The sequence below is a fragment of the Triturus cristatus genome, chromosome 5_2, assembly GCF_964204655.1.
Source record: "Triturus cristatus chromosome 5_2, aTriCri1.1, whole genome shotgun sequence".
In the NCBI taxonomy this organism is placed as follows: domain Eukaryota; kingdom Metazoa; phylum Chordata; class Amphibia; order Caudata; family Salamandridae; genus Triturus; species Triturus cristatus.
Genome location: NC_140588.1, coordinates 403187694 through 403215386, shown reverse-complemented (window position 1 = coordinate 403215386; position 27693 = coordinate 403187694). Strand labels below are relative to the sequence as shown.

Sequence of the window (27693 nt, the reverse complement as noted above, 5' to 3'; positions counted from 1 at the left end):
TTCTAAAATTCATTTAGGTATTAGTTATACCAGAAATTGTAAGCATGTTCTGCTATGAGATATGGCATAAACATATCTTACTAACTCCTGATCTAGTATTTAAAATGTCTCCCTTTTGCCCCACTCACCATAAAAGGTGTGGTGCAGCAAGCTTTAGTGCAAGTATGCCGATGGTAGTCCAGTACCATTATATCTATTCTGCCCACTAGACATCAGCTCATTCTGCCTCATTGCTGCTAGACATTGAGGGTATTAATGGATGGTTTTTCTCTCTTTAAGCAGATGAAGAGGTTGATGGTGGGGGGGCAAACACTTGAAAACTCGACTCTACCCCATCCAGAATTACTGACAAGGATGGACTTCCTTGTCCTTACTTGCACACCATTCAGCTAACTGGCAAGCGAGAAACATGTTATTAATTTGAAAGGAATTCTGACAGCATTCCCTGGGGATAGGAAGAAAAGTTGAATGCAGAGAAATGAAAAAGAAAGAAGCAATGTCAAAAAAACAATCAGTCAGACTTTGACTGCCCACCTTTTGACTTTTACAATGATTGCTTTTGTTTTGTCATGGCTTTTTGCAAAACTTTATTGTTGAAGAGCTGCCAGGGCCTTGCCAATATAAAAACAAACATTGGCTAAAATAAATTATATTTTTTTGGCCTCACAAAGCACAATTTGTCATAGTAGTCCCTGGTATTGAATAGAACTACCCGTGTGGATGTGCTCTTTGTCAAAGAGCAGAATACTATCTCTCACTTTGAAGGTAGCCAATGGCTGATGCGTGCCGTTTCATTGCTCCATGCTGTATGCTGTAGTGTGCATATGAAAGTGTGAATGCCACTACCGATCAATGGATAAGAAGTCCTGGTTAAAAGCCTTCATTAGTAAGTTTAATATATATATAATTTTAGTAAAATCAAAAGGTCTTCACTAACATGAGACTTAAAAAGGAGTAGAACTGTAGCTAGGAAGAAACAGTAAGAAAGATTTTTTTGTAATTTTTTTTTTTAGTTCCTCATAGCTCTGAAAGTGCCACCAACACCATAGTGTGTGGAATGTCCCTGTCATGCTCGAAAGAAGAGTTGTACCCCCAGGTCACACTCAATCTCTTTCATTACCAATGCTCTTGTAGTGCCCAAAATCTCATATAGTAGGGACCAGATTTAATCATTGGACCATGTTATCTGTTTCTTTTACATGTAACCATCTCTCGAAGGGTGCCCAAATCTTGTAGGAAGAGCCTGTATCCACCACCTTTTCTAATGCGTGGATTTGTCTTGCTGCTAGAAGCTCCTTACCCGCCTGTGAGGGTCTGCTTATAACCACCTCATGCATTTTTCTCTCCTGGCAAACAGACCATATAAAAAATCAGCCTATGCCAGAGTGCCTTTACGTCATGCTTTTCCCCTTCGCAATATTCTGTACCAAATACCAGGGATGGCATCGTGAAAGTACATTACCCACTGCTTGCCAGAAAGGTCGTAAGGCACGACTATCCCAGAACATATGTATATCATTGGCTTCCTAGAATCCACACCTTTTACAGAAGCTATTCTCACTTCTCCTGATCTTTGCTATCTTCTGAGGAGTCCAGTAGCACCTTTGTACAGTAAAAAAATGATTCTGTTTGAGAGTAGCATATTTAACTGTAGTGTACAATAAGTTTAAATATACTTGCCATAACTACCTGATTTGTATTTGAAGGCAAATCTGCCACCCAAGATATATATATATATATATATATATATATATATATATATATATATATATATATATTCACTGAAAAAACCATAGGTTTCACACATGTTATAGTTAGCTGGACATTTTACTGATAAAAAACCAATGAAATTCCCCCGTTATAGTTACTGCAGGCAACTATAACTCACGCGACCGCAATCCTCTGCTGATGCTAATACTGTATTTAGACACTTATTTGCCCATGTCTTCTTCCATTAAATTTTAGCTTTACATATATTACAAATATTTTTTTTTCATAAAGACACATATGTCATCAGCAGAAGATTGCGGTCGCGTGAGTTATAGTTGCCTGCAGTAACTATAACGGGGGAATTTCATTGGTTTTTTATCAGTAAAATGTCCAGCTAACTATAACATGTGTGAAACCTATGGTTTTTTCAGTGAATTTGCAAGGTTTTTTAAATGCTAAGTTACTTTACGCCATTCGTGGCGTGCGCGCCCAGTTAACGCAGTTCGTTCCGTACGCGCGCACGGTGCGCTTCGCGCACCGTGCGCACACAGTGAGCGCGCGGTGCCCACGTTAAGCGGGATGGGCCATGTACGCACGATGCGCTTCGCGCACCGTGCGCACATGGGGGACATATTTTGCGCGTCTTTGTGAAATGTATTCTTTGTTAACTTCTTAGATGTTATATGCCATGCACAAATGGTGCCCTTCGGGCACCATTTGCACACGGGGTGGGGAGAATGTGGATAATTTTTTTTTTTTTACAATGTTTTTACCGTACGCGTACGGTAAGCGTAATCGGCGATTTTCCGGAAAAAAAAATTATTTTTTTTTTGGCCTTGGGAGTGGTTTGGGGACCCCTGTATCAATGCTGGGTGGTTAGGATCTCATGAAACTGCCTCTTTACACATTTTTGGGGTTCGTTTTTGCTGCCCAACTCAGGAAGCGAGAGAGAAAATGGCGGCCGCCGCTTCCTGGTTTCGACCGATTCGAATGTTTACTAAGATCTAAGAGCCAATCAGAATCGCGCTTGCGCACGCCACCGTATGCGTACGGTAAGCTTACGGTAAGCGCACGGTAAGCGCACCGTAAGCTGCCACAGATATATATATTGATTTAAAGGCTATTTTCTCAGAATCTACTGAACAGATTTACACCAAACCTACAAAAGGCACTTCCTTGACCTGGGGACTACCTCTCTGCCAAATTTCATTAAATTCTGTTCAGCCGTTCGGGCTGTAGCCCTGTCTAAAGGTCCTATGGAAAAATGCATGGGAAAAACGCGTTTTGGGACCCCCCTTTTATCTCAGCCCCCGCTTGACGAATCCCCCCGAGACTTTCAGGGTAGGAGCGGAGCGTAGCGCCCCACCTATTTTGAAACATTTGCGAGGATTCGTCGACCGGCGCCAAAGTTATTCAAAATACAATGTTGCGGATTTCCTATGGAAACGTGGTCCTAACTATAACTACCTACTGGCGACCGCCAGTAGGTAATATATATATGTATATATATATGTATATATATATATATGGATAAAGTCAAAGGCCACCTTAAGGTAACTCCCTCACTTAGGTCTTTCTTGAAGGCAAAAACTGAGTACAGGATGAAGCAAGACAGATTGAAGAGATCAACGAGAGACCAGGCAGCGGAAAATCGGAGTGAAGACCCTAGTGAGATAACCATGGTTAACCCTATTCTTGGGATATGTGACACATTGAGCCTGGGTAGAGTAACTACCAACAGATATGAGCTCCTTGCCTCCTTGGTTGGTGAAAATTTGGAGTGTGGGGACAAGGAGGAATGTATGATACGAAGAGAGGCAGAATCGCATCCCCCAGTAGAGGATGTTGCGTCCCTAAGGACTATGGGGACTACTGAGAAGGAGAGTATTCGAAAGATGTTTCTGAGTATTTCAGCAGAAATTAGGAAAGACTTTGAAATTTCAGAAATTAACCAAAATGAAATACAGAACACCTGTGCAAGTTTTGAGAAAAAGTTGAACTGAGGTTCTTAAAACTGTTGAAAAACTGTTAAGAAATTTTGTACTAATGTAGAAGCAAATAGTTTGGAAATTCAGCCGCTGATGCATAGGAATTGAGAAGCCTCGGATAAGGTGGAAAGATTAGAGAATAATGCAAGAAGGACAGCCTATGAATTTTAATAAGTCCCAGTAGGGGTGGGAGGTAAAGACCTTAAAAGTTTTTGTAAGGAATTTGCTAAAGGAATCTGTGTTACCAGCTGATGATTCAGGGAATTTGGAGCAGGAGATTTAGGGGGTGCATCATGATCCTTTTAAGGTTGTCTCTGGCCGTAAGAGACCTAGGAAGATTCTTCTGACTTTTCAAACCTATACGGTGAAAGATCAGGTACAAGGTTCTGCCTTTAAACAAAGGGCATTGCAGGCAGACCTTTCGAGGACAACTATTGATATGCAATTTAGGCTGTGTAAACGTGGATGAATTAAAGGAGTCAGGGGCTAATGCCCAGGTAAAATTCTTAGGTTTAGTCAGTTATATATAATAATGTGATGCATAGCTTTAGGGAGTCTGAGGATGCAGATCAGTTTATTCAGCAACTCAGGACAAAGAAAAAGAAATTATAGGAAAATGTAAACCTTCACTGCAGAAACATGGGTTGAGTCTCTGCTGACTCGCTCATAAACATGAAATTTGGATAATGTCAAACAGGGTAGTGGGGAGGTTTCCCAGGGGTTGGGTAGGGGCATGAGTTGGGGAGCATTCAGGGAATAAATAAAAAAGTTGAGTTAGCAAGCACTTTCTTTTTGCATTGTTTGGTTTGTTAGTTTTTAACCATACCAGACAGTATACAAGGGAGAGCTAAGGTGGGAGAAAGAGGGGGTCAATCTCTCTTTTTTTATGTGGAATGTGAATGGCCTTCAGGTGAAGAGGAAGCAATGTCTACTCATTTAATATTTAAAGGATCAATGTGTTCCAGTGATGATTCTGCAGGAAACTCATCTTTTTAAATCAGAGTGTATACCACTTTTTAAAACTTTGAGTTAGCTAAGTTAGGTGATTTTTATAACACAGTCATGTTGTTCAAAGTGGGTGACAGTGCTGATAAGGCATAAGTCGGGTGTGGAGGTTTTGAAGTCAATAGTGGATGACATGGAAAGGTGGGTAATAGTGAAGATTAGGGAATAAATTCAAGGGACTTTATGTGTGTTGGCTATTATGGCCCCAACCTTAATGACCCTGGCCCTCTGAAGGAAATCTTTTCAAATATTGTGGGATTTAACTATGCAGTTATCATGAGGGGGGATTTTAATGTCCGGCTGCATAAGAGATTAGATAGATCCTCCTGCTATAAGCAAGTGCGGAACTCTGAAACACTGTCACATTTATCCTTTTTTATTTTTTTTAACGTGTTAGGGCTCAGTGTGGGTTGAGAGCTGAGAGAACGAAAGGGTATACCTACGTCTATACTAAGCATGGCAATTATTCCAAAATTTAATTTTTTTATAGACAGTAATGAAGTGGATAGTGTGAGTCATATTGAACATTACCTAATAAACATATCAGACCTTACAGTGGTTTATAATGGAACTTATTATTACACAAAAACATTGGAGTGAATCAATATAGACCCTAGATAGAAGAGATGTTTTAGAGGAGAATGCTATCCAAAAACTGAGGGAGGAACTAAAATTGGAAACCACAGATATCCATATGCCTATATAGGAATGCCTATAAAGCTTTTCTAAGAGGATGGGTAAAAAATAGAGGAAGCCCAGATGTTTGTAAGGAAAAACATTAACATCCAAAATAATTTGAATGTAGCAAATTTGGGAGAGAAAGAGGTATGGCAGTTGGTCCAAGACCTCCGTGCTGCTCATTAGGCCTTTAAAAGTCATTAAGAAGTTCATATTAAGAAGAGATGGAAGTCCAGTAAGTCTGCTTATTTCGAATATGGAGAGAAGTGTAGGAAAATGAATGGCCAGGAAAGTGAGATCTGAATGGAATAGAAATCAAATAAAGGAAGTTATAGACAACAGCACGAATACCCGTGTTAAAAACAATCAGGAGATAGGAAAATACTTTTTTTATAATTTTTGAGAATTTGTATAAGGATGAATCTGCCCCTAATATTCCTAAATTAAAGTCCTGGATAAGAAAAAATCATATAAATAAATTAGGTAATGAACAGCAAGGGCACTGGGTAAGGAAATTAAAGAAGCTGAGATTATGGAGCTCCAAGTAGCATAGTTAAACCTGATTTCAGATGGGTCATTGAAGTGTTGTGAGAAAAGATGGCAGCAGACCGCCAGGAAATAGCACTACACAAATATTCAGTGCATCACGCGATACTGCTGAAAATTGTTATCGATCTGGAGCCCTATCTGACCTTTAATTTGTCTCGCCAACAGCGACATCTGCTGACATGCTTTAGGCTTAATTTACTTCCTGCGACTGTTGCCTTCTAATCATGGCTGCTTCAAGGATTCTATGATGCCCTTGTGTGATTGTGATAATTTTTCAGCTAATGATACCTTACACATTGTCATAATTTGTTCTAAATATAACCATTTGCGATTTAAACTCATACGCACACTTTCAAAGCCTATGAATTTTACAAAAGTTAGACCTGCATTATTGTATCTACAGTTTTAAATACACCTACAGTGTTTTTTTTCTTTTACATTACTTTTCTGGGGTTTACAAAGCAATCGTAATTTTAACTTGTGTCGATGCTGATCTTTGTGCTCTGTTTTATACTGTGTCTGTCTTTATGATTTTATTCTTAAAATCAAATAAAGAATATTGATGATGATTATGGAGCTCATAGAAAAGAGTAAGAAAGGGAAACCATCTGGGCCGAACTGCATCCCTGTGGAACTAAATGCTAAACCAGTAAAGAAAAATAGTCCCTGTTTACAAGGTGCTGTGTAATAAGATTTTGCCAGGCGCCTCTCAAATCCCAGCTTCATGACAGCAAGCAGTCATGTCTCTAATTCTGAAGCCAAGTAAACCACTGGACAGATGTGAATCATACAGGCCAATATCCTTATTAAACTGCGATCATACAAATCATTACGGTTATCCTGCCAAAGAGATTAGCCCAACAAATGAAATTTCAAATTTATGAGGATCAAATGTGTTTTATTCCTATGCGTTACCTGCATGAGGTGACGTGCACCTTGATAAAATATATCGATTAGGCATCTACCTACTCTGCTCCGCTAGTGGTGGTATTGATAGATGCAGCTAAGGCATTCAATCAGTTAAATTGGACATACCTGGGGGTGGAGGGGATATTGAACCACATAGGGTTAGGCAATGTTTTTCCAGCTCAGCTGCAAGAATCCTAGTAGATGATAATTTGACAGGGCTAACGTTGTACGCCAACACCCTTATTATTCATACTGCAGATATAGGTAAGACCTGTCCTAGTTGCAGCAAGAAATAATTAGTTTTGATCAGTTTTTCTGGTATTAAGTCAACCATGATATAACAGAAGTAATGACCTGGAATCGTGACTGGTAAGGGGAGGAGCAAAGGAGGTGATCAAATATTTAGGGATACTGGTGGTTGAGGATTTCGGGAGAATTCCCTAGGTGATTTAATAAAGGGTGGTGAGAGAGATTAAAATGCTCTTTGGAAAGTGGATGAATTTGCCCTTGACGGTGTGTGGTTCGGGCAACCTAGGTAAAAATGGTAGTTTTACCAAACTTATCCTTCCTATTTGACAATGTACCTTTGATATTTGACTCTACTGGTTTAGGAAAAATAAAATGGGACATAAGCAGTTTCATCTGGGCTTCAAGAGGAGTTAGGGTGGCCTCGAAGATGCAAAGGAGGATATGAGCTAAGGGGGGCCTGCACCTACATCTAGCTTTATTGTTTGGCATCCCAATTAAACAACTGTAGGATGTTAATCTGGGCACTGGATATAAGTACAATTGGCAAAGTACAGCAATGTAGGATAGAAGGTATTTCTGAAGCAGTTTTATATACAAGTTTGGCTCCCCCAAGTTTTTGAAAAGGTTACGTTGAAAATCTTATAGGCAGCCGCTGAGCTATGGTTCGAGGTTAGGAAGGTTCTGAAAATCCTGTCTCTTACTACGTGAGTGCCAGTGTAGGATTCTCCTGGGACACTAAAGTGTTTTAAAGATAGATTGTTTAAACCTATCAATAAGGCATTGGTTAAGAGATGAGGTGACTTGTCGTGTGAAGGCAAACCACTATCTTGAAAAACAAAAATATTATGGAAGTGTAATCAAAAGAACAAAAAAGAAGGCAAGACAAGAGAAGAATACGAGGAGAGCAAGAGAGAAAGGACTAGGCAAAAAGGGGGCAGGAAATGGAGATGAGGTGACAAAGGCGAGAAAGCTATAGAAGTGGAAGGAATGCTGTGGAAATGAAGGAAAAGAAAAAGGAGAACAGTACATGGAAGATTAGCATGAAAAAATGCTGGAAATAGAGAACGGGGAAGTACTGGGAATACATAAAGAAATATTAAAAAGTTTACAGAGAATGGGAGAAGAGGAAATAGAAGGTGTACATACAATAGAAGGCAAGAGAAGAATGAAAGAAATTAAAGAAAGGCAGGGCATAAGAGAAAGCTTTAAGTAGATTAAAATGAAGAAAGGATGAGATAGGGAAAAAATGATGTATAAAAGTGTGTTGGATGGGATAATTTGAGAAAGTGAGAAAAATGAAGAGGAGGAGAAATACAGATTTAGGAGTAAGGAAGACAATAGAGGAGAAAAAAGGGGTACTGGAAATATTGTTTGAGTTGTAAAATGTGCATGAAAATGAAAAGGATGATGATAATGGTTGGGGTTGTCATGTGTTCTATACAGGGCCCATCGTAGTTTTCCCTATGTTAGCTTAACTTTACCAAACACAGGCTGCATTAGATTGGCATATGCTTCTGTTCCACATTATATTTTCACACAGAACCTGCAGTTGTTTTCCCATTCTGTTCTTTTCTGGGATTTAGTCTGAACAGCAGACTAGGTCAAACAACAATGCCTCTTGTTATTTTGTTCTGGTCAGGCACTCGCATCTGTACTCAACACAGACTGCAGCTTTTGTTTATGAACATGTAAACCTTGTCATATAAGTATTATCAGCAATGTAACAGACAGAGAGAGATAGATATTTCGTGAGAGAAGATCACTGTTGTTTCTGAGATTTAGAACGTTCAAATGTTTATGCTAAGGTACGGGGTCCTCTGCGAAACACAGAGATCTTTGCTGTATAATCAGTTTTCTTCTGCAGAAGGATAGGGTGGTTAGGCTATTCTGTCTTATAATATGACAGGGCTTTTCATAATATATGGTTTATTGACAATGCTAATAGTATTTTTGCTAGGCAATCGTTTTCTGATTGTGGCACGTCTACTGCACTCTAGATTATGATAGTTTAAATAAACATTTTAAACTTCCTTTGTGTCTCTTTCAGATTTTATTGTGGATGAGTACAAGTCTGTGAGTGAAAGGGAGCATCCTGTCACTGCGATCCCTGAGAGGGTTGGGAGTGTTGTGTTCTGGGGTGTCACTTCACTTGTCTCTCTGGCTATAAGTAGCAGGGCAAGTGAGACACTAGTCAGACTCAGGCTCATGGTACTGAGGTGGTATGGTGACTCATTCCCTATCTACTAATGTTCTATGGTCCTAAGCATAGCTCTGTTCCTGAGCAGAATCCCTGCGACAGGCTAAAAAACGTGTTACTTTACACAGCGCATATCTCATGCTTATGCACCTGCAAAGTATGCAGTTCTTTTTGCCATGTCACATCCAGGCCTGTGACTTAAGAGTAAATTATACACACGTTATTTACACAAGTATTGTGTTTATGTAAAATGGTTATTTACATTACTTTTCTAAGCATGACCATGGGCAATGTACCTATTCAGTAATATTAGTAATGTTTTGCAACATGCACAGTATATTAACCTTTTTTCCCTTAAAATTAAATAGTCTATTTGCATGGCTCCCTCAGAGTAATTATTCTTCATTTATTTGGCAACCCTTCTTGCACACATCATGTAAGTGTTCAAATGATTGGTATTCTTCTGCCTTATTTCTTCAGAGTATATTCCAGATACTTACAGGTTCAATATAGGCAGTGCCTAAATTCTGGTGGTCGGCGCCTGCACTTATTTGTAAACACCAGCACACATTCATGAGAATCTACCACATGGTGGTGCTGTGTGGGTATTTTTAAGCAAAGTACATTTGAGGGGCATTTACCTTTTAGTATATCTGAAAATATGATAAAACTCACTTCTTCAGAAAACCCACTATACACAAGCACACCCACCGCCTCCCCCAAAGAAGCTGGAACAAAGTCCAGCTCACCTCGCCCTCATTAGCACCCTACCACCGATGACACCAGACGCTAACACTGCGGCACGCAACATCCGCCGCTGGATCACACACTGCACTCACACAATGGCCCCCCTCAAGAAAGTCACAGAAAGACACATCAAGAAAGGATGTGCAACCATCTGTCAGAGTCTGGACTGGACGATGGATATCAGAGAGTATCTGGATACACAGAGGCACCAGACAGGGTTGTCCTTTATCGCCATTTCTTTTCTCACTTTCTATGGAGACGCTGGCGGCGCACCTACGTGGTGAAGGTGTGGATTGGGGCATTCAATTAGGGGACAATTTGCACACGTTTTCTCTGTATGCCGATGATTTGCTATTATACCTGAGGGACTTACATGATATTCCCACTACTATTGCGTACACTCTCCGTACCTTTACAGATATCTCTGGTCTCCGGGTGAATTGGGTAAAGTCAGGGCTGTACCCCTTTCGAGACGGAACCTCTAACCCTAATGTTCGTATGAACGGCTCCTCTCTCCGCTGGCACCCTCCGAATTTCGCTCCCTTGGCATCTTTATATACAGAGACCCTAACGACATCCTGGAGGGTAACTTGATTAGAGCAATATCTGCCGTCAAGGCACAGATCCAGTTTTGGAAGGCTCTCCCACTGAACTTGATGGGTAGAGTAGCGCTCTCCAAGATGGTGGTGTTGCCGTAACTGCTGTATTATTTCGCCAACCTCCCTGTTTATGTCCCGGCCGCTATCGTTTGCAATTTAGAGCGACTGCTCCGCGATCTCATCTGGAACAGGGGCCGGTCCCGGATGGTGCTCTGGAAGCTTTATGCTCCTACCGACAGAGGTGGCCTTGCGGTCCCCAATCTGGATCTTTATTCTTTGGCAGCACAGTTACAGTGGGTGACGAAGTGGCTGGTGGGTCTCAACCTAGATGACACGGCTACCACACAACCACCATGGTCCCAATCCCAGATATATCAATTATTTCATCCTATTGCTCTGCCCCTATGCCCATCCAAGACATTTCTTGCCCTGGCACATCGTTGTTACTTTGCAGGTACGACACATGGTGGCCCCTGTCCTTGGAAATCCCCCCACCCGACGAACCACGCACAAAACCTGTGCATCCTACTAGACTCATCGCTCACGATGAACTGCCATATCAATGCCGTATCCTGACCTGTTTTAACACTGTCCGCATACTCCAAAAAACATTCAAATGGATCCCACCTGAGTCCAGAAAAATGGTCACACATGCCCTCAATAATAGCAGACTAGACTACGGCAAGGCACCCCATGGACAGACAATGCATGGACCCTGATATTAGCCACCCTCAGGAGTATACCACGCAACTCCAGATTCAGGCTCATACAGACATATATTGTACATAGAGAATATCTTTCTCCAGATAAAATAAATACATACTTTCATATGACCACATCAGCATGTCCCCGATGTCTGCAGGTGAATGCGGACTTTATACATATGCTGTGGTCTTGCACCTCTTTGCACGCATACTGGCGGGAGGTTAACGTGGCACTTGCGGCATGCACTGAAAGGACACTACCACAGACATGGGAGGTGCACATACTGGGTTTGTATCCTAGACCAAAGAAACACAGAGTCAGATCCAGGTTTTTTGACCTGGGCCTTATTGTAGCTAAAAGGCTAATCACTAAACGTTGGAAACATGCCGACTCTCCTGCAGCGGCTGGCTGGAGGAACTCCCCTCTAGTATGGGCACAGGCAGAAAGTACGTCATTACACAGGGAGGAAATAGCAGGACTGCGTAAATACCCTATTGCCCAGCTATACTGGCGGATCTGATGCACGTGGGTGGGGAGAAGGGGGCAGCCCTTCCCAGGAGGTTGGGAGATGGACGGGGATGATGAAGTCGGGGCGGGCACGCCTGACAGCAACATGAGCCAAGGAAGCGACGATATAATCACTAATTCTCTTAATCACCAGGAGGATGGGGGACACATCTAATGCAGTATGGCTACGTAGACGATACATTTCCTCTTCATTCTCTAACCAGGGCGTGACGATGTGACGACAATTTTCTTTGTTTGTTTTTATGTTTAATTGTAGATCTACCCCCAAAAAAATTATCTGATTTTGCCACAATTGATGCTCAACTGTATAGTCAGGTACAGACATGGATGTGTACAGTTGAGACAGGATGAATACTTTTCTTTGATTCTTATGGACACTAAAAAGTGGTCTTTCTGATGGTTGGTGCAACAAATATACACTCTGTGGTCAGTCACTAGCTACATGGAATTAATGTATACCACAGTTTGTGGATGCTCCAGAAATTACTGCTGATCCTTTCTTGCTCCTGTGATGATTGTTTATTCAATGTCTCATCAGAGCCCGATTCCTTACCTGTCTCACCTTTCCCCTCCCCTCGCCCCTTTCTTTCCTTTTTTTCACTTATGTCCACTGTAATCTGTTTGTTTTACAAAATGCAAATAAAGATATTTTTTTAAAAAAAGAAAGCAAGCTGGTTCACCCCTGCACTCCAAGAATCCAAGCGCTCCTTCCGATGACTCAAAAATACATGGAGATGCCACAAAACCCCAGAAACATGAACTGTCTACAGAGCACCCACCACAGCACACCATCAAATACACAAAGAAGAAATTCCTCCAAGACAAAATCCTCACCTACGCCCAAACCACCAAAGAACTCTTCTCCATCATTAAGGAATTTGCCAACCCCTGCGGCGAAACAGACATCCCACCCTCCCAAGACCTCTGCAACAGAGTCAGCACCTTTTTTCCCCTCAAGATTAAGATGATCTACGACGACTTGGACAACCAAGACCTCTGCACCCCTCCAGTTCCCCTCCCCAGCGACGCCACCCAACAGACCCTGCTCACTTGGACCCCACTCAAGACAGAGGACACCTTAGAGACTATGAAGTGCATCCACTCCGGAGCACCCTCAGACCCCTGCCCACCCCACATCTTCCACAGAGCGGCCATGGCCATCGAACCCGAACTAAGCCAAACAATCAGTTGCTCCCTCAAAACCACCACATTCCCTGACGACTGGAACACACGCCAATCAACCCCCTCCTGAAGAAACCCTCTGCCAACCCAACGGACCTCAACAATTTCAGGCCCATCTTACTGCTTTCATTCGTAGCCAAGATCATTGAAAACCTGTCAACACCCAGCTAGCTCTCTTAGTCGAAACCTACAACGTCCTGGACATCTCCTAATCCGGATTCTGCAGCAACCACAGCACTAAGACTGCCCTACTCGCCACCACTGATGACATCCGCTTCCTCCTCTATCAGGGCCAAACGGCAGCCCTCATCCTCCTGGACCTGCTTTCAACACTGTCTCCCACTGCACACTAGCCACCAAACTCCACGATGCCTACATCCACGCAAAGGCCCTTGACTTGATATGCACATTTCTCACAGGCAGAAAGCAGCGAGTCAGACTCCCGCCCTACCTCTCGGAACCAACAGAGACTAGATGTGAAGTGCCCCAGGGATCCTCCCTCAGCCCCACCCTCATCATCATCTACATGGCCCCCCTCGCAACCATTGTCAGAAACCATATGCTCTGCATCATCCCCTACACTGACGACAACCAGCTCCTCCTCTCCCTCACCAAAGAACCCAGCATCACCAGACGATGAAAGCTGTTGCCACCAGGATGAAGAAGATCTGCCCGAAACTCAACTCAGAGAAAACAGAAGTCTTCATCCTTGGCTCCACCCCCTTCGCAGGTACGACACATGGTGGCCCCCGTCCTTGGAAATCCCCCCACCCGACGAACCACGCACAAAACCTCTGCATCATACTAGACTCATCGCTCACGATGAACTGCCATATCAATGCCGTATCCTGACCTGTTTTAACACTGTCCGCATACTCCAAAAAATATTCAAATGGATCCCATCTGAGTCCAGAAAAATGGTCACACATGCCCTCAATAATAGCAGACTAGACTACGGCAAGGCGCTCTATGCTGGAATCAACAAGAAACTACTTTGCAACTCCAGGCTGTCTAGGAACGCCGCAGCCTCACTGATCCTAGACATCCCCCGTCACAACCACATCACCCAACACTTCCACGATCTCCACTGGCTCCCCAGCAAAAGAAGAATAACCTTCAAGATCCTCACTCACGCATACAAGGCCCTTCACAACATCGGTCCAGCATACCTGATCAACTGCCTCTCCTTCCACATACCCAAAATACTCTTCCGATCAGCTGACCTCTCTCTGGCCACCATTCCATGCATTTACAAGACCAGAACAGGAGGAAAGTCCTTCTCCTACCTCGCAGCTAAGGCCTGGAAGGATCTCCCCCTCCTCCTCCGGCAAGACCCTACACTGCTCCAGGTCAGGAAGGACCTCAAGACCTGGTTTTTCGGATAATTCCAGCACTCAAAGGAGCCGGCCCTCCTAGCGCCTTGAGACCCTCGCAGGTGAGTTGCTGCGCTTTACCAACCCTGACTGATTGATTGATGGAGATATTATTCTTGCTATAAAATCAGGTTCAGGGACAAAGGGTATCACCTACTCATGAGCAAGGCTTGTTGCAATGCTTTATTATTTTTCCTCTCAATGTGTTCTTTGAAAGAGAGGTTTTTGTCTGTATGAATCCAAGTGATTTTGCTTTGGATAGCATGCTGGGCTGAAAAGGCATGCAGGTCAATTGTGGAGCAGCCGCTAGGTTAGTTTCAGAGAGTACATCTTGATTTTGGGATTGGTTCTCCTGTTGGTGAATTAGACAAGGTGTGTCTTGGTGAGTTGATTTTCGTACATTTTATGGGCATCCAGTTGTTTACAGGGACAAAGCAGATTTTGAGTTGCTGAATGTCTTGTGCCATGGTGACTTTGAAGATGTTTGAATTCTTCTCTTAATAGTTGATCTTGTGATACTGTTGTTAGATGTAGGATGGCTCCCTATGTTAGTGTATATGCCATAGATGCCACTCTACATAAATTGATGATGGCTCGCAGTGTAGGAGGAGAGTGATTGCAGCGCTGTTTTCCAAAGCCCATTCATGTTTCATTGTGTGAGTCATTGCTTGTTATTTACCTGTTGCAAAAGCTGTAGTATTTGGAGAAGAATTTAGAGGCGAATGTTATTCTTAATTGTTGACCATGAAGCATCATTGATTAGTGGATTGTCGGGGAGGTTATTCTTGCTGCTGTAGTTTTTATGTTAAATGTAGGCTTTTTGTGAAGTTTTTTGTGATGAGTGGGTGGTGGGAGATGGGGCGATTCTAAGGGGACATTACCAGGTTCCACAGTGAGCTTTGAGTGAGAGTCTGTTCTCTTTTGAGGCCATTTAAGGTTCCTTAATTGATGGAAGCATTGACATTGTTTTGGAATGCTATGAGAGGAGCTCCACTGATCTGGCTTGATGGACATGTTTAGAAAGTATTTGTAGAAGGTGGCCTTAAGGGAATTGAGTATGTCAGTTAGGCCTCAGTGTAACAGGCAGGTGAAGGCTGTCTTATTGGTGGTCAATTGAGGCGAGATTGGTGGAAGATTGGAGATTTGTTTAGTCTTGCTGATGTGGACTGAGACCTTTTTGATGTCACTGAACACATAGTTGATGGCATTGTATTTGTCAGTCGAGTGATGGATTGGAGGGTCCAATGGATAACCAAGACAGTATTTAACCTTCTTGAAAACTGCTTTGCACATATATGCAGCTTTTTGGTATTGTTTATATAAAAGGAGTCTTCAGCTGAGGTTACTGTGAACCTGAATGCTGATTTGGAGTCAATCAATCAATCAATCAATTAACCAATATGCTTAATTCGATCTCAAACATTAAGATCATAAAAGTGCAAAAAATACATTGCTCACATGACTTGGAGTCTTTTGAGTTCAGTGAGATTGTAAGGGACTTGTTTCTGTTGACATTTCTTGTCTGCCAGTGGTATGTTTATTATCTGGTGCTGAAGGTTTAGGTTTAGAGAAATGTGTTTTCAATGATGCCTTTAACTTGTGATTGGGACCTCCTTCATTATTGTGAGTGCCGTCTGCATTTTAGATGCTGGTTATTCATGGAGGAGGACATCTAGGAAGTGTGAAGATAATAGTTTCTGGCAGGTCTCTGTGATAAAGTGTGCATGCAATTGGTCTTGGATAATACCTTGATATTTCAGATGCATGTAGGCTGCTGGATGTGCATTGACAAACTTGTGTTAGATTGATTGGTCTCTTGGTGGTGTGTTTATGCTGGTAATGAGAGTGTGAATGATGTTCCTAGAGTTTGCTGTATACGTGGGATATATGTGATTGTATTGTCCTTGCGAGTCTGGGTATGTAGAGTGGTGTATGGTATGTGAGATCCATGGTATGGTTGCGCTCATGATATTTAGGAGATCTAGCTTCAGCCTACAAGGCTATTTAGGTGATGTCCCTGATCTTATTCACTCTAGGAAGAAGATTCCTTGGGGTTGGCTGTGCTAGGAGACATGATGTCAGCAAAGCAGCAGGTTGGGTGGCTGACTTGGTTGGAAGGCCAAATGCCTTCTTGCAGTGCTTGCTGTGATTCCATGTGCTCTCTTTTGAAATCCTGGTATATTTTACTGGGTCCTGCATGGGTCAGTTTTAGAGTGTTCTAGATGGCGGCAAAGATCTGCAAGACAGCCCTTTGTTTGGCTGTCTGGCAGGACAAGATTACTTGCCTGGTTGGTGGGGACCACATGGCCTTCCTGCAGTTATTTCTGAGATGCTATTGTCCTTACCTAAGTAAAATTGTCCTTTGACGCTCTTTAAATGTACATAATGCACACATATATGCGTGACACACAGCCAGCAGCATAAGCTTAAAGTAACACTTCTTTTTTTTGTTAATCATGAATATGTTTTTTTCTGGTGTACATTCTTTTTTTCTAAAAGCAATATATTTGAGAATCCCACTGTCTGTTTTATGCTTTAGGAAGTTACTTGTTTATATATATATTTTTTTTTAACACCATATTGTCTCATAGTCTCAGACCAGCAAATTATTGAGGATTTTCTAGCATAAATGATGTTCTCCATTTCTGTCTTTACATCATATGAGACGTTTTGGAAAGGAGGTACAGGCAGAGATTATCAAGATATTGTAATACCTAACCGATGTAAGCAGTCCAAGACTCAAGCACATCACAACATAGAAAGGATAGTGGGCCAAATGTAGAGTCAACATTAGATGCAGGGATCAATCTCTCAGTGGAAATATTGAAATGCAAAAACACAACCTTCATTTTTAAAAGTGTGTAACTTACACAAGACTAAAACAGTACCGAGTAATTAAAGGCAAACCAGGAGCCCTTCTTGCTATGGTTTAAACTCCCAAAAAGCTTTTAGTTGCCTAAAAAAAAGTTAGAATTGTCCATAATTCTGTCTATTCATCCGCTCTTTGCTAATTCATTGCAGCACTTTATTCCTGTATCTCTTTTAGGCTAAGGAGCTCATAGAGGCATTTTTCGAAAAACAGACAGAAAGTTTGGAAGAAAGTAAAGCAATGCTGCCTGATATCTACTATATTGCTGGCACCCTTCATATGATATGGGTTAACCGCTGCTTTCCTGGATATGGAATGGATCCTAAATTTCATCCAGGATGCCCCAATTGCTGTGGTATGTGAACCATTTACAAATATAAGATTGTGATGTATTTAGTTCAGTTGTTTTAATTTTCTATTCAATTGCTTCTTAAAGCCTTGTGTATATGTCTGACAATTCAGGTCAGTAAAACATGATCTGCCTATTATTCTTGTATGTATTGGTTTGATTGGCATTTTCAACAGAAATACGGTATAGCTGTTATTACAAGAAATATCATGCTTATTTTTAACAGTCGTTGAAAATAAGAATCAATATGAAGTGTGAAGAGAGTTAGATAGTTAAAGACAATTTATTAGTCACATATTGATTCTGTGAACGAACATGGTCGGCAAGATATAATGAGATGTCTCAGTGGTGATCCTTGAGCTGGAGCTGGTGATTGTCTGAAGCCTGTCAGATATTCTGACCAACATTCTTCCAAAGCAGGACATTTGGCGAACATGTGTATTAAATTAGTAACTTCCCTGCCACAATGATTACAACATGAGTCCGCCATGAACCACAACTTAAAAAGTATTAGTTGTGTACAATATAACAAGAATATAGTTTTGTAATTTTAAATGTTTAATTTTGCAGATGATAATAAGGAGTAATTCAAATCAATAAAGTGGGCTATTTGCTAATCTGTAACATTGATATCTAACGTCCCCTTGGCACTCTTCTGCTGCTTCTTGATATCTTGCCCTGTATGTTTTCTGAATGTCTCATATGTCATGCAGATCGTAATTATCAAGTTCTTCGTCATTGGTCCCAGGGAAGTCCGGGAGTACTGGGTCCCAATTGTAACAGCTGGTGTCTTTCGACACTGTTGTTCTGGAGCACCCATGCGGAGGAACCCATAACTGAGAAACAAGTACACCTTTTTAGCACTTGGTTTCCAAGGTAGCGAAGCAGAGCAGTCCAAGGCTTACTCAGGAGATGTTGTGGGCTAGAGGCTCTGCAAGAAACAATGCTTAATAAATCTCTCTCCAGTTAGTGCTTTTCTTGTAAGAAGGAAAAGTACTTAATTACACACACTAATAGGTCTTATGCATAATTTGCAGTTGGAAATGCCCGTTGTGACACAGATCAAAATAGCTCAAATTGTACCATATATGTGGTGTGGGAGACACCTCCAAGGAATGGTCTGCACACCAGCAGCCCTGAAGCCTAAAATCACAATGCCAACCAAGTGATTATCACAATATAGTGGGTTCAGTCATGAATGTCACCCCTACTGGCATTGTCAGGGTGTCCCTGTAAGGGGTTGCTGGTTGAGGGGGTTAAAACCCTACACAAGCTAGAAACAACAATCCTTGTCAGGGTGAAGTCACAAGCAAACTCTCAATTAACCTGTGCTCAACCCCTTGTCAGCTTAGCACAGAGCAGTCAGGCCTAACTTAGAGGCAATGTATAAAGTATTTGTGCAGCACTTCAAACAGTAACATAGTAAAAACACCCAACAAAAGGGATCCCACACCAGTTTCGAAAAATAGAGTCATTTTAATGGACAAAACAAGATCAGAATTGCAAAGGTTTAATCAGTAGAACCGGAGATCTGCAGGTTTTAAGATTTCAGTAAAAATAGAGCCAAAAAGCGTAAAGCGTAAAGCGCCAACTGTGGATATATAGGCGCGCTGCACCGGGAAAAAGACACAAGTTCAGGGCGGCTACGGTGGAGTGTGGCCTGGATAAAGGGACCGAGTTAGGCCCGCTAAACAAAGTACCTTAGATCCTGGTTGCAGAGCAATGCAAATTTCTGCACCAAGGATACATCACGCAGCTGATGCCATATTTCACTTCTGAGCTGCTGCAGAGCTGCTATGCGAGGTCATGTGCCATCATCGTGGATCATGTCAATGAGGGCTTGGGATGCAAAGTATGGCATTGAGGATACGACGCGCAGTCAAGACAATGCATCGGTTTCGAGGAGCTGTGAGGCTGCAATGCGAGAACCTGCATCGTCATTGAGGCTGCCATGGATGAGGGATTTGCAATTGAGGGCCTGCGCCAGTAACGTTTTGCATAGGGGGCTGTTCTGGTGCAGGCTGTGAGGTTGATGCAGAGTCTTTACATCAGGAAAACCTTTGCAGCAGAGGGGATGCATCGGTTCTGTTTGGGATTGTGTCGTGCAGCAGAGTACATGCATCTGTTGTGCTGGACCCACAGATGGGCTGGCAGAGCTCCTTCAGGCCCACTTCCATGGATCCAGGACTGAGGTAGCACCACTTGGCAGGGTAGGGCTCACAGATGGCAGAGTCCCGGTGCTGGGTTCAAAGTTGTTGGAGCCTTCTGTGCCTGAGATTCTACTAACCAGGCCTTGGAGTCACTTTGGAATCCTAGACTCAATGGATGCAGATCCAGTCCTTCTCACCCAGACAAGAGGGCCCCAGGTAGCAGGGCAGCACAGCAGGGCAGCAGTCCAGCAGAGTGGCAGTCCTTTCAGCAGCATAGCAGTCCCTCTTCCTGGCAGAGTACCCACAGGTCCAGAAGCGTACTGAAGAGCTGGTGTCTTCGGTCCAATATTTATACCTGGTGACTTTTCTCTGAAAGGTGGGAGAAACTTCTAGAAATACTCTTTGAAGTGCACAGGGTTCTTGCCTTCCCTGCCCTGTATCCAGACTAAATACAGGGAGTCTACAGCCATTTGTGTGGAGGCAGGGCACAGCCTATTCAAGTATAAGTAGGGCTGCCAGTGATGGCTCATCCATGCACACTTAAGCTTTCTATTGTGTGTGGAATAGGCAAAGCAGAACTGTCCGTTAAATGCAGTTATGCGACCCAGAGACTGGCTACAGGCATTAAAAGCTAAGTAAAGAAAATACCATCTTTTTAAAAGTTATATTTTCAAAATTTCAATGTAAAATCAACTTCACCATGAGAGCAGATTTTTCATTACACTTCCATGGACACTAAACATTAACTGGTCTCTTGATCCCATTAGAAATTATCACTGTAATGTATCAATGTAATGAGTTAACTCCAATGTTAGTTTATGGGAGAGGTAGACCTCGCAGTACTGAAAAATGAACGTAAGAGTTTTCCACTACCTGAGCATGTAAAACAAGGTACATTTTCCAGGTCCAAATGGCAATTCAAGCCTGCACACACACCGGCTGCAATGGGAGTACTAAGACATCTCTAAAGGGCCAGTTAAGTGGGTGGCACAGTCAGTTCTGCAGGCCCACTAGTAGCATTTAATTTACTGTCCCTGGGTACATATAGTACCACTTTTCTAAGGACGTATAAGCAGTGCTTAATTTGTGAAAAAAGGAAGTTCCAGGGCCCAAGGTATTTTACACGGGTCGACTACAGCTGGAAACACCCACATGTCACTTTAAACTGCAGGTTTAAGCCAGAGTTTATAAAGATGTATTACATACTTAAATGCTCCACAAAGTTTTCTAGCTTCGCAAAAACACACACAGCTCCATTCGCCATGTGGTAGATAATCATAAATCCATGCCAGTGTTTAGACAGAAGTGCCAGTGCCGAGCACCAGTAACCACTGGCACAAATTAAGAAATGCTTATAAGTAAAGTAAATATGTCAATTGGGGCTAAGCCAGTGTTGTTATGTTTTAAGGAGTAAGCACAGGCACTTTAGCACTAGTTATCAGGGGTAAAGTGTACAGAGCCCTAAGGCCAGCAAAAACAAGATCAACAAAAATAAGAGGAGAAAGGAAAAAGGTTTGTGAGAAGACCACCCTAAGTCTGACAGGTCTAACAGTCACCATAACGGATAATGACAGAACTAGTAGTGCAGTCAATATTAAAACCTCTCAGGATAGTACCACCCTTTAATAACATTCAACAAAATGAACAGTTATTCACATGTAATATTGTTAACATCAAGTCTTTTTTTTTTTATTTGCACTTGCTGCAAAGCAGCGAAAGGGTCTAGAAACAATACCCTTACAGCCCACATCTATAATATTAAACACTCAAGCTCCTGGATTGCTTAGGAATGATGAGGGTGTCCATCTCTCTGGATCCAAGGACAGTTAGAGCGGCAATATTACATTGAAGTAAGGTTTCTGTGGGGTGCTTGGAGGCCCTCAGCTGTTGTGTTTTTGGCAGCAACAACTTACTCATTCTGTGTTGCCCCGGGCATCTGTAGGCACCACATGCAAAATATGCTAATTTTGTCAGTCCACCATCTATAGGGAGACAATTCACCTCACTACTGTCTATCTTGGATGCACAATCTTAATCGGGATGCCGTAGGCAACCAGCAACACCCTATTGGGGGCCACAAGGGAGCCCAACAGGTCTCACAATCCCACCTGGCTCCTGCCTGTCAGGCACTCACTTGCTGATCTGGTGATGAGGGTGACAGCTTTCTTATTCTATTCCTACCCACCTGTCATCATCAGAGGTTAGAACAGTCAGTTGTGTAGTCTACTCACTCTTGCATGGGAAGGGTGGCACAGCAATCCTTTACCCAGGGAGTTCCCTGCTTCCCGGGCACTTCTCTTCAACCTGAGGCATTACACAAGCTCCACCAGTATGCAACCCCTAGGGCACTGGCCTTCCGCAGAGGCTATTTAAAGAATCATGCAACACGATGTAGGTTTTGCAAGCCCAGGGGCTTTGAGACCCTTTGGTCAGGATCAGCATGATGAGCCAGAAGAAATGCTGCCTGTGTGGATTTGCATTGGGTGTGTACTGTTTTGCTCCTGGTGGCACACTGTTAGTTTTAGGCCTGCTGGCCACTAAAATTCTCTCATGTCTCAGGAGCTGATTTTTATCTTCTGTCCTCCGAGAAGGAGTGCTTAGTACCTGCTTTCCTTCCCCTTAGCACCTCACAGCCTGCCGGTAAGGCTTTTTGGCAGTACTCAGGTTCCTGGTGTTTCTCCTTATCCCTGGGACTTCCTCAGATGCACTTTACATCCCTCAAGGCAGATTATCCTACTAGAGGCACTTCCCGGGATGTGCAGCATCCCAGCTATTTGCAAGGGACCCCCAAGACCAGTCCACAGAAGTTTACTTTCTGGCAGTGTCCCCAGCAAGTCCCCAGGAAAATATCCCAATTTGTAATGATAACTAATGCCTCACTAGAGGGTTGGGGTGCCCACTTACATGAGTTACAAGTCAACTGCAAATGGTCTTGCAGGAAGCTCAGAGCATATGGGTTTGGGCAACACAGCCTTATATTCAGATAAATGCATAGTATGTGCCAGGCATGACAATCTCCTTCACCGACAGTCTGAGCAGGACAGCAAAGAAATGTCATGAGTGGGAGCTAAACCAAATTCAATTTATAAAATATATTTTGCCACTGGAGCAAAACAAAATTGATTCTGGTTCTTCCAATTAGAACCAAAAATGTCATGATTTTGCTAGCAGGAACAGCCTACCAAGGTGAGGGGTAATTTATTTTTTGACATATTGGTCAAACACTTATGCTTGCGCATTTGTACACTTTCCCTGGTTTTAAAAGTCTTTTCAAAGATGAAGAGGGAACTGTGGTGTCTCATTCTAGTAGCACCATGGTGGCCCACAAGGTAAACTGGTTTGCGGAATGGTATCAAAAACAGTCTCAATTTCAGTTAGAGCCAATGCTGAACCTTCTGCCTCGATGCAACAAGCAGACTCTTTATACAGATCCACATTCTCTGAAATTGCCAGCCTGGCTCCTGAATGCAATGAATTTCATCTGCTAGACATTGTTGAGGACTGTAAAGAATTCTGTCCAGAACAGTTTCTACCAATAATATAGACAATACAAAATAGTAATGTTTTTGCATCTGAGGTATAGAGCATGCTTTGCACTCTGTATCTCACTCCCTCAAAATATATTGCAATATCTTCTCCATTTAGCAAGATCGGGACTGAGCCATGCTTCAATCGGGGTCCATCCGTCTGCCAATTGAAATTTGAAAAGAACATTGAATAAACTGCTCTTTTTGTCTAATAGACTTACCAGTGAGTTTCTTAGAGTATCCTTAGTGTGTTTCCACCAATAAAACATCCTCCACCATCATGGAAGCTTAATGTGAAGCCATCCAAGTTGATGAAGTGTCCTTTCAAGCCAATACATGCAGCAGAATTAAAGTATCTCTCCTGGAAAGTAGTTCTTCTTTTAGCCCTAACATTAGCATTACTTTTTACTTTTTTAAATGCTTCTTAAACTTATATTAATTTAGTTAATTTAGTTGTGAACCTTGTGCCAAATTAACAGAATTTGGGTATGTCTTAATATATTTTAATGATTTAGATAAATCATACAGGCAGTACTTATTTATTTGAAATTTGTGTTAATAATCTGAATCTGTATACATCTCAATGAATATAATGAATTTCAATTTGTTACAGAAACAGTACATATTGTAGTTAGTAGTATGATCTTTCTGTATGTGGATCTCTTCAGAGTTCTGAAATATGAACAAATGAACTTGAAACTTGAAGAGTTTGTGAAATCCAAGTCTTTACAATCATATAACTATTTATCCAGATCAGGGATGAAAGTCATCGTAAGGACAAATCTGCATTTTATAACCAACTTACCCTCTGATTTTCATCTGAATGAGCTAGTAATTCTGAAGACATATTTTCCAAACTCAAATTCTGCAACAGATAAACACTTTATACTTGATGCTTGAATTTGTATATTGACTGAACCACATAAATAAAACTTGGCCTTCTCCTTGTGACTTATAGACATCTACAGAAAGGACAATAGTTATCGAATCAGAGTACAGTATGCTGGGTGTTTTCAACCAAAGTGTTCTGTTCATAATGGTGCAGGTCATCCTCCCAAAGGAGGAGTAAAAGCGCATTCGACAAGACATGTGTCTACATTTGCAGCATTAGTCTCCAGTGTGTCCATTGTGGATATTTGCAGTGCAGTGATGTAGAAAAACAAACACTCTTTTACACAACATTACTGTCTAGATTTCACAGTACAAAGAGATACAACATTAGGCAAGCAGTTCTAAATCATTTTGTTTCAATATGTGAGCTTGTTTATCCTTCGTTACTCTCTAACTGAATGTTGTTCAGTTTGAAATTACTTCTTGCTATTCTTATTCAAGCTTGTGACTCGATGAAACACCAAACATTGGAAAGAAAAAGTTACTTACCTGTAATTTAAATTTTCCAGCAAGCAGCTTTGTTAGATTTGCATGCAGACCATACTTCTCCTCAGCTAAAACGCACCTGAATTGTAGAATTTCGCTAATACTTGTGCTTCAGAATCTGACTATGGTGGCCTATGTGGAGAAGAGGGATTCTCTGATTGGTTGAGTTTCTGATCTTTTATAATTATGTGAAAAGATTACTGTTGTGAATATGTTAAAGCCTTTCTGTGTATGTTTTAACATTTTACTGCTCACTATGTCTACTGTGGGAGTCCCAGCTTGATGACGGCGATAATTCTGACATGTTAATCTATTAGAAAAATACACCAATACTGGAGAACCTCATTTACTGGTATGTTATGTTTCAATGGGGTGACCCGATAGACCACTGGACTCGGGTGTATAAATTGGTATATGAAAAAACAGTCACAGTGGGACAATTTAACTTGATTAAAAAACAAGTATGTGAATATAAACTTAAATTGAGTTATGACAACACCTTATTGAGATACACAAATGACTTCATTTAATCGTATTGAGCATAGAAAAAGGTCAACATGTCAACCTATTAAATAGACAAATGCATGTCAAAATCATCATTTTCAATTACTAAGGGTGTAAGTGAAGTGAAAAGTGCAACATAAATCGGGATAAGTGCAGACGAAGTGAAGGGGAAGGTCGTGTGTTTAAGAACATCCAAAATGAATTTGAAGACCTAACCTGCCACTTGAATGGCAATAACACAAATGCAATAACATTAGCAAGAAAAGCAGTTGTAAAATCACTGTCAGTCTCGTGTATTGAACAAAGGGAAAAGTCGTCGACGTTTCGACCCCTAATCGAACCAGCAATTAGGAAATCTTGGAAGCGGGGTCTTCTTCAGGACCAGCGGGGGGTAGGGAAGATGGACTTACACCTAGGGATAATGAGTAGTATTAATACGGTGTGTCTATGGGATCATTAATTATCATTAGGTAGAAATAAGACAATATTTACCAGCAACAGCAAGGAAAACTCATGATGGACTATTTTTGGAGTGGGCCCGAACGGCTCCTAAAACAAAACAGAAAGACGGAACAAGAGGAGATTGCACATCTGTATGGGGTCTCAATTGGGGCCTACTGATCAAAGCAAGATGGTGTATTACTCACCATTCAATGTTGAAAAACCGGTGCTATTGATGGCAATATTCTTATCGGTATATGATGAATCACAATGGGCAGTGGTTCAAACGTAACCAAAGCTGGGGGGGTAAAAGAATAAATTACAGTTCCCACAACCTAGTTTGGAGATGTACCTAAACCAATTAAGGTACAAACATCAAAGGACCCACACAAGTGAAGAGAAAACACAAATAAATTGGCGGCTAATGTATCTAAAAATATCTAAAAAGGAGTCACCGTGAGGGGACACCAAGGGTAAGTATGGACAGCGCTGCGGGGTTTGGAGAATATAAATCCGCTATATTAAGAAAAACACCCAGCGTGTTACAGACTTAACAAGTAACAAGCCTCAGCCTCTAAAAGCCCGGACAGTTAATATGAGGCAGGCGAAAGCCCATGAGACGGGCGAGAACCCATGAGGCGGCGTTAACATCAAGAACCCAAAGATAGGAGATTTGTCTCGCAGCGTTTTACAAAATCAAAATATAAAAACCGCCTAACGGCTCTAAAGCATGGAATCTAGTTAAATATGGCGGTTATTATAACTAAACCCAACCCAGATGTGGCTAGCAACGGGAGATTACCAAATGGAGAGGTGAAGAGGGGCAGCATTTAATCTCTTGGTGGAGCAAAAAGAAAGTGAGAAGCGCGGTGAGATGCAATCTCTTGGAAAACGCGCGCTTGCTCCGCGGTGTGACATACCTCCCAGGCAGCGTCGACAAAATCTGACAGCTAACCCTGGGAAGTGTCAAGTCGCTCGTTAAGTAGCTGACGAAAGCAAGTACGTCAGCGAAAGGCACGTGACGCGCTCATTGGACAGGGGCAGGGGGTGTGTCTGTATCAACGCAGCTGAAAACTCAGATGCTGCAAAACTGAAAGTGTTATCCCACGAGCGGCAGACAACGTTCTGTGGCGCGCGAAGGGCACTTGAATGTGTCAATTGAAACTGCTGTATAACAGCTTACACTCTAAGTTTCTTGTTTACAACATTGAGGCATAATAATTTCAGCAATGTGCGTGAATGCAAAAATAGGTAAAGCCACTTAGTCAAATATACGTCAGCTTGAAAACCATAAACATGAGAACCAAATCATAGTGCAGCATATAAAATGGAGGCAAGCTTTAAAGTATCCTGTTTAAAATATATGCACAGAGGTAATGACCTGACTGCAAACGCAGCTTACATTCTGAAGCAGAGATAGACTGCCCTCAACGAGTTAACAATAAATATCTAGATAGAGTGTAGTTCAGATTTTGAAAGGGAATCAAGGCAATAGTAGGCCAAAGGGCGGAGATAGTGTGTCATGCAGCAAATGGTTATAAATGGTCAAGATTACCCCAAATTTAAAGGCTAGGTGTTATTCAACAAGGATAATTGTGCATATGTAGCGTCAAGTTCGTTAAGGCCATTAAGGACAGAATCAAACCTGTCCATCCATTTACATTCACGGGTGTTGAGGATTGCTCCCAGGTCGCCTCCCCTGATACCCAAAGTGATGGCCTCAAGAACTAGCCATTTCATCGATTCAGGGGGGTGGTTAAATGCTGAAAAATGTTCAACCATGGGGGCCCCCGTGGTATTGCATCTTATTCTGCTACAATGTTGTAGGATACGGCACTTGATCCTCTGAGTGGTCTGACCCACGTATATCTTGTTGCAGGGACAGACAATGGCGTAAATGACATTTTTAGTGTTACAGTTTGTCAATGTTTTTAGGGGCACCGTGCAATTGTTGAATTGAAACACTTTAGTTTCAATAGTGAGACTGCAAGCTTTACATTGTCCACATTTGACATGGCCTACTGGTGCCGGTAGTTGCCACATTGATTCGATTGTTG

The 27693-nt window shown here is 42.0% G+C and overlaps 1 protein-coding gene across 1 annotated transcript in view; it reads left to right on the top strand.

Moving 5' to 3' along the window:
* ZPBP (zona pellucida binding protein) overlaps positions 1-27693 on the top strand; it is a 759369-nt gene that overhangs the window by 609079 nt on the left and 122597 nt on the right. The window contains exon 7 of the mRNA XM_085606618.1: positions 17466-17643. Coding sequence (XP_085462744.1) covers positions 17466-17643 — 178 coding nt within the window. The remainder of the gene's footprint in view (positions 1-17465; positions 17644-27693) is intronic.